The sequence below is a fragment of the Rhinolophus ferrumequinum genome, chromosome 27, assembly GCF_004115265.2.
Source record: "Rhinolophus ferrumequinum isolate MPI-CBG mRhiFer1 chromosome 27, mRhiFer1_v1.p, whole genome shotgun sequence".
Lineage (NCBI taxonomy): Eukaryota > Metazoa > Chordata > Mammalia > Chiroptera > Rhinolophidae > Rhinolophus > Rhinolophus ferrumequinum.
In genome coordinates, this window is record NC_046310.1 from 1,193,160 (window position 1) to 1,206,446 (window position 13,287).

A 13,287-nucleotide genomic window follows, 5' to 3' on the forward strand; every position below is an offset into this window, starting at 1 on the left:
AGCTGGGCCCTGGGCGGGGTGTGGTCACTAACAGATGCCACTCTCTGTCCCCACTCGCCAGGTCCACAGACGTGGGATTCACGCCCCCCTCGTCCCCTCCCACTCGGCCACGCAACGATCGGAACGTCTTCTCCCGTCTCACCAGCAACCAGAGCCAAGGGTCAGCGCTGGACAAGTAAGAGCCAGGCAGCCGGGGAGGGCGCTGAGGGGAAGGGAGCCTGTGGGCTGGTCGTGGCCGCAGGCAGGGCTGGGGCAGCCGGGCAGGCCCTGGCCAGCCCGTCTCTGGCATCTCTGCCCCGCAGAGACACCCTTCTGTTTCCCAAGCGTGCTGGGGCTCAGGAGAGGGCAAGCAGGAAGCCAGGAGTGGCCGAGGGCTCCCCAGAACTGCCCTTGACGCCTCAGCTGATTCCTTGATTCTCTGAAGCCCCTTCCTCCAGCTTCATGCAGCCCCTTCCCCTCCTGAAATGCTCAGACGAGGCCCGGTGCGCTATCCCAGCAGAAAGAGACTCCCGATTGCCTTCAGGTGTCTGGGCCAGCTCACCCCATAGGTACAGCCCTTACGCCAGTCCCACAGTTAGAGGATGGAGGCAGCCTCACGTCAGACCTTGCTTTCACGCACGCGATTGCACTAGAGCTGTAAATCAGCCATGAGAATTGTCTTCCCTGCTTCACGGAAGAGGAAGTGAGGCTCCAAGAGGGGTTCAGGGCCAGGAACCTGGGGCTCTGACCCATGCTGGCATGTGTCCCTAACGGGACCCTGCCTGGGGAATGGGGCTCCCTGCATGGCTGGCCTCTCCAAGTCTCCCGGCCCCTAGAAGCTTCTCTCCCCTGAGGGAGAAGGACGGAGCTGTCTTCCAGACTAGAAGTGCTGGTCCTTGCAGCTGGCGCCTGACACCAGCCCTCCCCACAGAAACGCCCCTCCCTGGGTCCCTGAGCCTCCCCTGGCTTAGGATTCCATAGCAAGAGGAGCACACCAAGCGAGGTCCATGCCACCCAGGACACCCTGTCCATGCCTTTACAGCCCACAGGTCCCTTTTCTGGAAGCAGTGGGGTGGGACTCTGGACTGGCCATCCCAGCCTGGTGGTCGTCCAGACTTTGGTCCTGCCAGTGGTCTCGGGCTTAGGGACCATGAGTGGTGCAGAGCCAGCTCCGAGGCCCGTCCCAGTGCACTCACTGGGGACAGTGGTCTCTATAAATAAGTCAGTCCCTGAGGAATGCTGGAAGCAGCCAGCTCTCAGGGACGGGAGGAGCAGGCATGGCCACCCTTGGCCTCGGCAGGTCCGAGTGTTGTCCTGTTGGTGGTGGCGGGGGTGTGCCCCCATCTTGTCCAATGGGACCAGCAAACAGCCCAGAAATGATCTTCCCTGAGTGTGGGGCTGGCACCCCCACATCTCCCGTGGCCCCTTTCTCCTACCTGTTCGCTGAGGGGCGTCCCCGGCTCCCAGGCCAGCCTGTCCCCGCGTCCTGCCCTGCTCTCTCTCAGTGCCCTCATCCCTCTGCCTCTCTCCGCTCCCTTTGAAGAGAATAACCCACCTTCTCACCTCCCTCTGCTGCCGTCCTCGTCCCCCGTGTGTTCTCCATCCCCCTAACCCAGCTAATTTTCTGCCCCCCCAGGTCTGACGACAGCGACTCCTCTTTGTCCGAGGTCCTGAGGTACACAGATGTCACGTTTGTCCCCAGCGCCTCTGTCCTGCCCTTCCCCCCCTCCCTCTCTCCCTCTCCCTCTCTCTCTCCCCCCTCTCTCCTCAGCCCCTCCTGCTGCACACCCGTCCTCTGCATGCACCCCCCCACCAGACCCCTCTGCGGCCCCTCCTGCCCTCCTGGGATGCTGCTTATCCTACGCCTCCTCCTTCCTTCCTGGTTGGGTGCAGAGCATGGAGCCTGGGCGTGGCTGGGGCTGGCTGAGGTCTGCTGAGGGGTGTCGGTGGCTGTACTCAGGGTCCCTGTGATTTGTGCAGTTTGTTCCAGGGGTGCACTCTTCAGACCTTAGCTCTGTCCCCCACCCATATCTCCTGGCACACAAACCAGAAGTGCCAGAAGACCCCTCTCCCCTGAGCCAACCTGGCACAGCACCCAACGAGAATCATGTCCCAGGCCCTGGTGGGCTGAACAAAGGGCCACACCTGGGCTGACAGCTCCGGACATTGTCACCCATAACTGTGCGTCCACCTGGGGGTTGGCCATCCTGTAACCCTCCTGCGGGGGGCAAGGCTTTAACGCCACAGGATGAGCCAGCCCCCAGCCTCTCTCACGGAGGAGGGCAGCCTTTAACATACTGCCCGGAGCAGTTTCAGGCTCCCTCCCTGGCCACACAGCTGGGCCCAGACATGGGCAGTGGGGGATGTGGCAGGGGGGGAGGTGATCGTGTGTGTGAGACTGGCCGCTGCTGGACCTGTCTGATCGCCATCCTCCGGGGGGGGCTGGCAGCTGGCTCTCGGCCACAGTGTCACTGTGAGAGCAGCATCCTTTGTGGAAAGGAACTAGAACGTATTTTCAGACCTATGCATAGCATGGCTGGGGCCTCAGGCGAAAAGACTGTCCCTGAGTAGAAACCTCCATCACAACCTCCTGGAGGCGGATGGAGCAAATCTTCCCACTCCCTCAGGAAGGGCCTCGTCCCCTCTCCTCTCCTGGGGTGGTCATGGAGGCCAGGAACTGCTGTGCCAGGCCCACAGAGGGACCCCAGACCCCCTCAACCCAGAGCTGAGCTTGGGAGCCTAGAGGGATTTGGCCCAGGTCTGACCGTGCTGGTCCAAAGGGGCCGTGGGACCTGTGTGTGCGTGCACACGCATGCAGGAGGCCCTCTGAGGGGGTGCCGGCCCCAGAAGCAGTCACCGGTGGGCTGCTGTGTCCTGGGCCTCAGCACCCGCCCTCTGCGCCCCTCGCTTCACCTGGTTAAGTGAAGCTGCAGGGGTCATTGCAGCCCTTGAGCCTGTGCGCTGCCCAGCTGGGGCCCGGGCCTTTCCGTCTCGGGATCTGGGTCAGCAGCTCCAGTGGGCAGGGCCCGTGTGCCCTGTGCCTAGGCAGGGCTCTCTCCCATGGGGACTGACAGCTGGCTGTGGGAGACAGGCCCCCATCCCCTCTGTGCTTCCTCTTCCTAGCTCGCAGGCTTGGTGACAGTGGGCTGGCGTTTCTGGAGTCCCCGTCATCAGGCCCTAGTCCCACCTGTGTCCTGTCACGGCCTGTGTGCCTCGCTCAGCCTGGCGCTGTCTCCCGGCTGACGGGCGCCCTCTCTCTGTCTCTCTCCCGGAAGGGGCGTCATCACGCCTGTCGGAGGAGCCAAGGGAGCACGGACGGCCCCTCTGCAGTGCGTCTCCATGGCCGAGGGCCACACCAAGCCCATCCTGTGCCTGGACGCCACAGACGAGCTGCTATTCACAGGGTCCAAAGGTGGGTGGAACTCACAGCAGCCAGGTAGGGGCAGGGGCTCCCGCCCATCCGCTTCCTTCACCTGAGGGCTATGAGGAGGAAGGCCGCACAGCCCCGGGACCTGAGGACGTGGCGTCAGTCGCTCACGACCTTGTCTCCTGTCCCCGGCCCTGCCTGCCTTCACAGCCCACTCTGCTGGCTCCGTCCAGCACTTCCTCACAAAACTCCCTCAGAAACTCCAGGAAGCGTCTCAGGTGCCCCCCTCCTCTGCTATCCGGCCCCCCAGCAGCAGCCCTCACTGTGAGCTTGGCCACAGGGCTCCAGACTCACGGTTACTGGATCATGACAAAGTCGGGAAACTTTTACCAGCAGAAAGAGCACGTGCTGGCGGAGAGACGAGAATGTCTGTCTGTCTCAGTCTTGCTGTGATTGATTGAGTCTAGCTTTTGCTCACAAGATTCGCTTACCATCTCTTCCTTAACCATGTCCGCTATTAGCAGTTGGGGGAAGGTGGCAGCCCTGAACTCGGGTCTGCCTTGCCAGGGGGTTTCCTGAGAAACCCTGCTCGAACATTCTGACCGACTTCTCTTGGAGTTGTCACCCCCTGAGCACGGCCTTCTCGCCCCTCGGACCTGGAGCCACTTCCTGTAGCTCTCTCGGGCCCAGCCCCACGCCCCCGCCTTGGGTTAGCTGTCCTGGTGCCGACGCCTGACCCCTGCCCGTGGCTCGCTCCTATCCGTCTCTCGCAGACCGAAGCTGTAAGATGTGGAACTTGGTCACCGGGCAGGAGATCGCGGCTCTCAAGGGCCACCCTAACAACGTGGTCTCCATCAAGTACTGCAGCCACTCGGGCCTCGTGTTCTCCGTGTCCACCTCCTACATCAAGGTGTGGGACATCCGGGACTCAGCCAAGTGCATTCGGACCCTCACGTAAGTGTGCCCTGCCTGGCTCCCACGGTGGGGGCGTGGCCGCCAGGGCCCACTCAGGACAGCCCAGCCCGGCGGGGGCAGTGTCTGGGGCAGCAGCGTGGTCGAACCCTTGGCCTGGCTGGTCCCCTAAACCCTGCCCGGAGCTGTGCTCTGAGTCCGAGAGAGGAGCTGGGGAACAGGGTGAGACTGGCGGGCGCGCTGGCCACCTGCCTGCATACGTCAGCCGCCGGTGTGGTCCCGCGACATGAGCCTGGCAGCCAGGCCGCAGACACAGGCGCGAGGCGGAGCCGAGAGCAGGGCCTGCTCCGTCACGTTCTTAGCCAGAGTCATGCTTCCTCCTACTTTACACTGTGAGCTACGATCAGTTCTTGAACTTGATTCTGTAAAGCGAGTAAACAGGACGTTGAGGGCGGTGAGACTACTCGATGTAACACTGAAATGCTGAGCACATGTCAGTGCACGTTTGTCCAAACCCACAGAACGCGCAGCCCCGAGAGTGAACCCTCATGTCCGCTATGGACTCTGGGTGAGGATGACGTGTCCGTGCAGGTTCATCAGTCGTGACACATGTACCCTCCAGTGGGGATGTTGACAGTGGGGAGAGGGGGGCTGGAGTGGGAGGCAAAGGGGCATAGGTCACATCTCTGTACCTTCTGCTCAATTTTGCTGTGAACCTAAAACTGCTCTACAAAAATAGTCCAAACCAATGCAGAGGAAGCAGAAAGGCTATGATCACCCCTTTTGATAGAGGAGGAAACTGAGGCCCACAGAGGTCCAGTGATTCCCACAAGCCCCAGGTTCCAGCCCAGTGTCCTGACTTGTCTCAGTGTCCCCAGCCACGGCTCAGGCAGACGGCAGGTCAGGGACGGGGCTCGTCCTGCACTAGAGGTGGACGGAACTTGGTCCTTGGTCCCACCCTCATCGGGCCAGACAGCTGCTGCCTGTCAGTAAGGGAAGGCTTCCTGGAAGAAGTGGGTTTCGGGCTGGCCGAGCGAGATTTGATTGGTTCCCTGGCCTGTGCCTCTTCTCCTCACGGCAGTTCCTCGGGCCAGGTGATTTCAGGAGACGCCTGTGTGGCCACATCCACCCGCGCCATCACCAGTGCTCAGGGGGAACACCAAATCAACCAGATCGCCCTCAGCCCCTCGGGCAGCATGCTGTACGCCGCCTCAGGCAATGCCGTCCGCATCTGGGAGCTTAGCAGGTGCGGGAACCTGGGGGGGCGGGGGGCAGCTCCATTCCCTGTGTCCTCCGAGAGTCCTGCAGTATGGGCAGCTCTCTCTAGGTCCCTTCTTGAGGACAGGGCAAGACCCCTCCCCAACTCAGGGTCCCTCTGACTCTCCTGGCCTGGCTGGGCCTCTTCCACCGCAGGTTCCAGCCTATTGGCAAGCTCACCGGACACATTGGCCCCGTGATGTGCCTGACGGTCACCCAGACCGCCAGCCAGCACGACCTGGTGGTGACCGGCTCCAAGGACCATTACGTCAAGGTACCTGAAACGCCTGGGCCTCGAGGACTCGGGGGGCCACTCTCGGGGCTTCTCCCACTCCCTTCACCTCCCCACTGTTGCCTGGGGAGCTCTCGTGGCAAGTAGAGACTTCTGGGGGTTTCCGTGATGAAATCACCCCAAAGAGGCCAAATGCCGTGTGCAGAACGCAGAGGTCGCGGCATCATTTTGTAAATGGGGAAAAATGAGAAACACCCTAACAGCCAAGGGGACAGTAACAGTCACATCCATTGGGGGAGCCCCCAGCTGGTGCTGAGCAGCCGTCACCGTGACAAATGTGAAAGCAGAACACACAGGGTCCCAAACAGCCCTGACTTTGCTTGTCCCCTGCTGGTGGCAGTGAAACCGGGAAGTGGTGTATCCAAGGGGATAGAGGGTGTGGGATGGTGGTGAGTGTTTTATTTAAAGTACGTGTCCTGTTGTGTTTCATTTATTGAAAATAAAAAGAATTTTGAAGGGAGGCACACACCCCCCGCCCACCTTTCTGCGTAGCAGCTGCCGGCTGTGGGGATGCCCCCTGCATGAACGAAGTGGTCTCCCGGGCCCCTGGGCAGGGTCGGACCTTGGTCTTCAGGGTCCTCGGTCCCCTCCAGCAGCTGTCGCCTGTGGGGGAAGCCCCTCTCCCCAAGGGCAGCACTGCCCCCCCGCCGGCCCCTGGGGCCCCGTGCTGCATGCAGAGGCGGCTCCTGGGCCATCCATCACCCTTCCTCCCCCAGATGTTTGAGCTGGGGGAGTGTGTGGCCGGCACCATCAGCCCCACCCACAACTTCGAGCCCCCGCACTACGATGGCATTGAGTGTCTGGCCATCCACGGGGACGTCCTGTTCAGCGGCTCCCGTGACAACGGGATCAAGAAGTGGGACCTGGAGCAGCAGGAGCTCATCCAGGTGTGGCTGGGAGGACGGGAGGGGGGCAGGGTGAGGTGGCTCCTCCAGCCGTGGCCACCCCCAAGCCTACCCACCCTCTGCCCTCTCCCTCTGTCCACCCCCCACATCCCAGCTTGTCCCTGAAGCCATGTCTCTGTTCCTCTGACCCCTTAGGGCTGAAGGGCCCTCCTGCAGGGCAGCACCTCAGGTCTGAGCCTGGGAGGGGCAGACGGACCCGTCTCTGGGTCCCTGCATGGCCGGACGGCAGGAGGCCCGGCTCCTAGGAGCCGTGGTGCCTGCCTGGCAGGGGGACAACAGGGCAGAGGGCAGCCTGGGGAGTGCAGGGTCCTCTCCCCGCGTGGGCGGCCCCAGCCCTCACCCCCACCCTCCCGCAGCAAATCCCCAACGCACATAAGGACTGGGTGTGCGCCCTGGCCTTCGTCCCCGGCCGCCCCATGCTGCTGAGTGCCTGTCGGGCCGGCGTCATCAAGGTCTGGAACGTGGACAACTTCACGCCCATCGGCGAGATCAAGGGCCACGACAGCCCCATTAACGCCGTCTGCACCAACGCCAAGCACATCTTCACCGCCTCCAGGTGGGTGCCCGGCACAGCGCTCTGTGTGTGCTCCCACCCCCTCCCTGTGTGGGCGGCCGGAGGGAGCCCTGGGGCCCCTGCAGCTGTCCCTGCGGGCTCACGGAGCAGACCCCACGGCGCCCGCTCGCTGCTGCCAGCCTTCCCAGAGGGCCCGGGGCAGGGCCGTAGGACGTGCCCACTGTCCTTTCCCCTGTCCAGGTGCCCCCGACCGCAGTGCAGCCCAACCCACGCTCCCCAGACCCACCTCCCTCCAGCCCCGGCTCTGGTCCCCGTCCAGGGGTCTCCAAGGCCATCTGTCCCAGGGGAGCTACTCACTGGGGTCTCTTCTTTTTCCTTCTTGTTCCGACCGTGTGCCTCTCCCCCCCCACCCCTGCCCATCTCCTCTGCCTCTCCCCCCACAGTGACTGCCGGGTAAAGCTGTGGAATTACGTCCCTGGACTCACCCCTTGCCTTCCTCGCAGAGTCCTGGCCATAAAGGGCCGTGCCACCACCCTGCCCTGACCCTCCCTGTCTTCTCTCTTTCTGCCCTCTCCTTTCCCTCTTTCCTTTCCCTGCTTTCCTTCTCTCCTTTCTCTCTCTCTCTCTCTCTCTCTCTCCCTCTCTCTCTCTCTCTCCACTTCGATCTGAGCTGCTTCTTCACGGTATGATATTATTTTACTCCTTGCCCCGCTGTCCCTTCACAGCCACCCCACTCCTCCCCGAGCATGAACAGTGGGACAGACCCCAGGAGGGGGTGGTCAGGCAGCAGAAAGCAGGGGGTCGCGTCCAGGCCTGGGCAAAACCAGAAGCAACAACGAAGAAAGGCCAGGCTAAGAAGCCCGCTGGGCCTTTGGCATACACCCCCTGGCCAGCGTCCCCCACCCTGCAGGCCACCCTTGTCCTGAGCAGGGCTTGCCCGGGACCCCGACCATGTCTGGGTGTCTGGGGGAGGCCAGCCGAACCCACGTCAGGAGCTGACCGGCCGCTCTCTGTGCTCCTCCCCAGTGACCTGACAGTGAAGTTCTGGAGTGCTCGGCGGTTCCCCCGCAGCCCACCCTAGGAGTGAGGTCGGGACGGCCCAGACCCTCGGCCCCCGGCGGCCGGGACAGCACGGAAGGGATGCTGTGGCCCAACAGGCCAGCTGTCCTGGGGACAGAGGGTGTGGGTGGTGGGTGTGGCCCCTCTCCTGCTTTCCCTCCACTCCCTTGACTTTCTGACAGGACACTGTCCCCCAGTCCCTCTTGGGGAGAAAGGCAGGGGAGGGATTTAAGCTGTGACACTGAAGGGTGTGCCCGTAGTTTCTCTCCTCTGGCGCCTTGGTCTCCGCCCGACTGGGCAGATCCATCCTGCTGAGCCAGCCATGCCGTTCCTGGAGCCCTTGACCCGGGGCTGGGCCCTGTAGGGGAGCAGAGGCAGCCCAGCCTGCACACCCCGAGCCCAGCCTCTGGACCTCTGCGCCTGCTTCTGAGCCCAAAGGTAACCTCAGGTAACCATGGAAACCAGGGGCAGGCAGCTGGGCCCTGCAGCAGCTGACCTATAGCCCTTTGGCCCCCAACAGCCGTTCCCAGTTGCCCCAGCCATTCCTGGGGTCCCTTTCTGATGGGGGCCAAGGTGAAGCTGCTAGAAAGACCCCTTTGGGGGTACGGTCAGACATACTTCAGTTATTTAATTTACTTTTATTTTTTGCTGTTGCCTCCTGGAAACTGACTTGAAGTTTCTTTCACACGTTCTGTCCCTCAGCTCTTGGGGACCAGGACTCTCACAAGAAACCCGCCCCACAGGCCTCGGGCCCACCCCCTCTGCTTGCTTGACAGAGGAGGAAATGCCCATGGGACCCCACATCACCCCAGAAACCATCCTAGTGCACCCCGACCTCGGCCGCCTGGCGCCTCAGTGCCTTCCTCTGCCCGTCCCGGGGCCTGGCGTGCGTGCTGGGCAGCCCGGGGCGCCACCACCTGTGTCTTCTCACTCATGGGGTCTCTCACCTGCTGCCCCCCGAAGGCAGGGTACTCCACCCCCAGCCTAGGGCCGGGGTCCCCTCCCCAGACTCCCGCATGGGCCATGTGGGAAGCAGCTCAGAGGACTGTCCGCGAGGAAGCGGCCTGGTGAGGATACCATGTCCTCACCTGCACAGGGCAGGGCGTCCCCTGCAGCAGTTTCTCTCTCACCCAGAAGACGTTTTCAAGCCTTAATACAGATGGGCAGATGGGCAGGCAGGGCCTCCCTTTCAGGAGCAGAGTGGGGAAGAGGGAACTCCCTGAGCTCCCCTTGCCCCGGGCTGCTGTCTGGAGCCCCTCCTGGGACAGCTCTGAAGCCCCAGGACCGGCCTCAGGGGGGGCCCTGCTCCGACCCTCCACCCAGCCTGTCCACTGTTCGTCCAACACTTAACTGGTCCTGTGCTTCCCGGCCTCGGTGCAGGGCCAGGAGCCCAGAGGACGTGGGGACTTTGGACCTTCCGCACTGGGCTCTGTGTGTGTCCGGGTGCCCCCCGCCGCCCCCCATTTGCCGGTGCTGGAGCCCGCTCTGCGTGGGACGTATCTGGAGCACAGGGCAGAGGGCACCGTATAGCTGTGAAACGGAAAAGCACCTGCTGAGGCCTGAGCCCAGCCTGTCCCCACCTGTCCCCCTCCTGCTCAGGCTGAGACAGCCGTCCTGGTGGGAGTGGCCCCACTGGACAGGACGGTGAAGTCTGGGTGAGCAGATGTGTAGGAAGGATGCACCCTCGAGTGCCCCTGGGACAGCCCGTCTTCCAGACTGGACACCCCTCTTCCTCTGGCCATCCAGGGGCACCGGACAGCTCCCTCAAGCCCCTTGCCCTCCTCGTCCCTCTCCCCACCGGAACAGAGAGCTCCAACCTGTAGGAAAGTGTTGTCTGCATGGCTGCTGGCACTGTAGGAGCACCACGACTGCATCGCCCATGAGCCACTGGACTGTAGCTGCCTGGCCTTTGTTGCAACGGGATGTGACCTCCCGGCCGGCGAGAGGTGCTTGGCGTCATTGCCCGTTCCCTGCTGTTTCTGATGGGTCAGCTACCTCACGGCCGGCGGCTCTGCTGTCCTAGCAAGTACCGTTGACTCTAAACTTGAAGTCCCTCGGGAACCCTGAGCGTTGGCCTCTCTGCCCACTCCTTCAGGGACGTCCAAGGTACACAATTGGGGGCAGGCCCCCAGCGCCCCTTGTTGCACAAGCATCCTAAAGGTTGGAAGCACAAAATGGTTGTCACTTGAGCACAACGGCAGGGCTCGTGGCCGGCAGCCTGGGCACTCGGGACTCTGTCCAAGGTCAGGCTGAGGAGGCCCCATCTGGGGGGTTTCATCAGACTTCCTTTTCTGTGCCCCTCCGAAGACCTGAGGCTGAGCCACAGCAGGCCTGGCCACCTGGGGACGCTGTGGGCCCAGGAGTAGCCCCACACCTCAGATCCTTCAATGCCGGAGCCCAGGCCGCCTCCCTAACAAGCCTGAGCCCTGTGAGTGCTTCTGAAGCTGCTGGGCAGGTAGACGTGTCTCCACCCTGCTGCCCGGGCCCCCCTGCACTGCCCTGAGCTGGCCCTGCTCTCAGCACTCGCCATTCAGTATTTGCTTTCATCTGTGGGACTGACCCATCCTACTCAGCCAGAATCCCCAAGGCCGCATTGCAGTTGCCTTTGGAGGTTGCCCAGGAGGGAGAAAGGCTGGTCCCCCAAGCCTTGGAGGTGGCCAGGGTCCTGCCCTCAGCCCCTTGGGCAGGGACCCCTGTGGACTTGGGCACCCTAAACGCAGCTGCAACCCAGAAAATCTTCCTCCCTCGGTCACCTGGTCCCGCGCCCCCCTGGGCCCATGTGGCTTGGGCAGAGGGCAGTTGAAAGCACAAACCTGCTGTAGGGAAGACGTGGCTGGGACTTTCTCATGCCAGCCAGGGTGATGGGGACACAGGCAGCGGCTGTGAGAGTCAGAGATGCCCGGCCCTCCTCCTTTGGAGTCGCTCTGGGCCCCCTGTCATGTAGTCTGGGGCTTGCTCAGCCCCTGCTGTGTGTTCACCTTCGTGCTTGTGTGTGGCCAGGGCCTGCCCTGCCAGAGGGCTGGACCCCTTCCCTCCGGGTGGCCCAAACCTCCCCTTTGCCATCGCTCATGGTCCAGGCTCAGCAACCAGGGCCTGGCGGGTGCCACCCACAGGCCTGCTGTCCTGGATCCCAGATCCTTCGCTGCCCCCCATGTGCAAGGAAAGTTCTGTTTCTTCTTGGCACTGGCTCTCTCCCCCACCCATCCTCCCCAGCACTCAGATGAGCCCCTACCCGCTCCCCCAGGCCAGGTCAGTCCTTGGAGCCGTGTCCTGAGGGCCCTGCATGGGGTGGGAAGAGCCAAGGGTCAGAGAAGACCCCCTGAAATGAACTGGGGCCCAGCCCTGCCCACCAGCTCTTTTCTAGCCCCTGCTCGGGCCCCAGCATGTCACGGGCTCGTAGTCCCCTCGCCGTGTGGCCAGCACAAGGTGTACATATGTTTTGTACCTCTGCCCGTGTCTGTACATAGTGTATGAAAGTTATTTAAGCCTCATGCTGTACATTTCTGTTCCTAGGCTGGATGTGTGTGTTCTGAGAAGTTGTCATAAATAAAACTTGAATGATCATTGTCTGTGGTGGTATGACCCCTGGGGTCTGCCAGCTTTTGGCCGGTGGCCTTTCTCAGGTGGGGTGGGGGGAGAGGCCTTGGGGGTGGTGCTGGCCTGAGGAGGCTTTTCTGGGCTGCGAGGGGCTCACTCGGTTTGGAAGCAGTGTGGGGTGTCCCATCCCCACCCAGACTCGTAAGCTGCTTCCTGGGTCAGGTACCACAGCTGGAAGAGGGACGAGTGTTGTTGAGAGCCTGCCACGTGCCAGGCACCATTTCAGACACTGCTCGTTGGGCCCTGTGATTGGTGGCGTCTGCGTTTATGAAATGACAGAAGTCAGAAAGTGACGCGTGCAGGATCGCAGCTGGTGAGGATGGAGGCAGGATGGGAAGCCAGACCTGCCGGCCACGGCAGCCACGTCCTCTGTCTGATGACCAAGGGGCTTCCCTGGGCCTGGAGGATGCCAGGACACGGGAGAGAAAGTTCACCCAGAAATACCCACAGTTCACACAGGACGACAGCCGCCTACTGGTCTTCACCCCATTTCGAGGTCAGTGCTTTTCGGTCTTTAAAAACTCATCCTCCCTTTTTCCCCCTAAAAATCCTCTGCCTATTAGTCCCATTATTTTTAACACAAAAATATCTTTAAGGCGGTGACGCACCACACAGCCTACCACGTGTTCTTTACTCTGGAGACAGAGTCGCGACTGCAGAGCTGAGCTACTGTCGTGCTTGTAACTCAGTGTTTTCAGGAACCAGGGACACCCAGGTAATTTGGGATTCCCTTCAGGATTCCCTGTGACCCCGAGACCCTTTGTGCCAGGGGTGACATCTGCACCACGTCCCGTCATCTTGTTTGTCAGACTGTTAAGAACACATTTCTTGGTGGTTTTGAGGTGTAATACCATAAAACTTACCCCCTTTCTTTAGGCTGAGTGCATTTGGTTATTTCTGGAGAAGGACAGGATGGACACACGCTGAGTGAGTGGAGAAGTAAAGGGCGTTTTTGAGGGTTGAGATGTGAGATGTCGCTGAATTTCTAAGCCTGGGAGTCCTGTCCCCTTTGATGACCGCCCGTCACTGTGGGGGCTCCCGAAATGCTGGACACTCTGCTTCTTCCTCACCAGCCATCTGATTTTTGTGTCACAACTGGGTCTCTCTTGGCTTTGTTTTCCAACTATAAAACCAGGCTGCTTTGTCAACCGACACAGTTCCTGCTCCTTTTCTAGACCCGCGGCTGCTGACAGGATCCAGCCATTGATTCCATGAGTCTGGATGAGAAGTCACCGCAGGATGGAGAGGGAAGCTTCCTGTCATCAGACGCAGGGGCCATGGTAAGTGGGTGTCCCCTGAGCTGCTGATGGGACACCTGGGGGCATTGCCTAACCCCCACACCCTTCCGGCAGGCACAGGTGTCTGCCCCGCCCCGGGGGGGCGGGGAAGCTGCTGGCTTCTGAGG

At 61.8% G+C, this 13,287-nt stretch overlaps 1 protein-coding gene and 1 long non-coding RNA gene across 6 annotated transcripts in view; both read left to right on the plus strand.

The window, feature by feature from the left end:
• Positions 1 to 11,849, plus strand: part of KIF21B (kinesin family member 21B) — a 39,434-nt gene extending 27,585 nt beyond the window's left edge. Inside the window, exons 27-35 of one of the 5 annotated variants that reach the window (XM_033099518.1) lie at positions 62 to 175; positions 1,616 to 1,654; positions 3,255 to 3,391; positions 4,120 to 4,300; positions 5,340 to 5,504; positions 5,672 to 5,789; positions 6,524 to 6,694; positions 7,069 to 7,268; positions 8,253 to 11,849. In XM_033099518.1, the coding sequence (XP_032955409.1) occupies positions 62 to 175; positions 1,616 to 1,654; positions 3,255 to 3,391; positions 4,120 to 4,300; positions 5,340 to 5,504; positions 5,672 to 5,789; positions 6,524 to 6,694; positions 7,069 to 7,268; positions 8,253 to 8,307 (1,180 nt within the window). In that variant the 3' untranslated portion in view covers positions 8,308 to 11,849. Of the gene's footprint in view, positions 1 to 61; positions 176 to 1,615; positions 1,655 to 3,254; positions 3,392 to 3,913; positions 4,100 to 4,119; positions 4,301 to 5,339; positions 5,505 to 5,671; positions 5,790 to 6,523; positions 6,695 to 7,068; positions 7,269 to 7,669; positions 7,904 to 8,252 lie in introns of those variants that run through there. The other 4 variants (XM_033099515.1, XM_033099519.1, XM_033099516.1 and 1 more) reach the window with 4 other exon arrangements.
• A 279-nt stretch (positions 11,850 to 12,128) lies between these two features.
• On the plus strand, positions 12,129 to 13,162 carry LOC117018687 (uncharacterized). The gene is made up of 4 exons (XR_004422283.1): positions 12,129 to 12,378; positions 12,479 to 12,597; positions 12,759 to 12,809; positions 13,058 to 13,162. It is a non-coding gene; the product is annotated as an uncharacterized LOC117018687 (long non-coding RNA).
• The last annotated feature ends 125 nt before the right edge of the window (positions 13,163 to 13,287 follow it).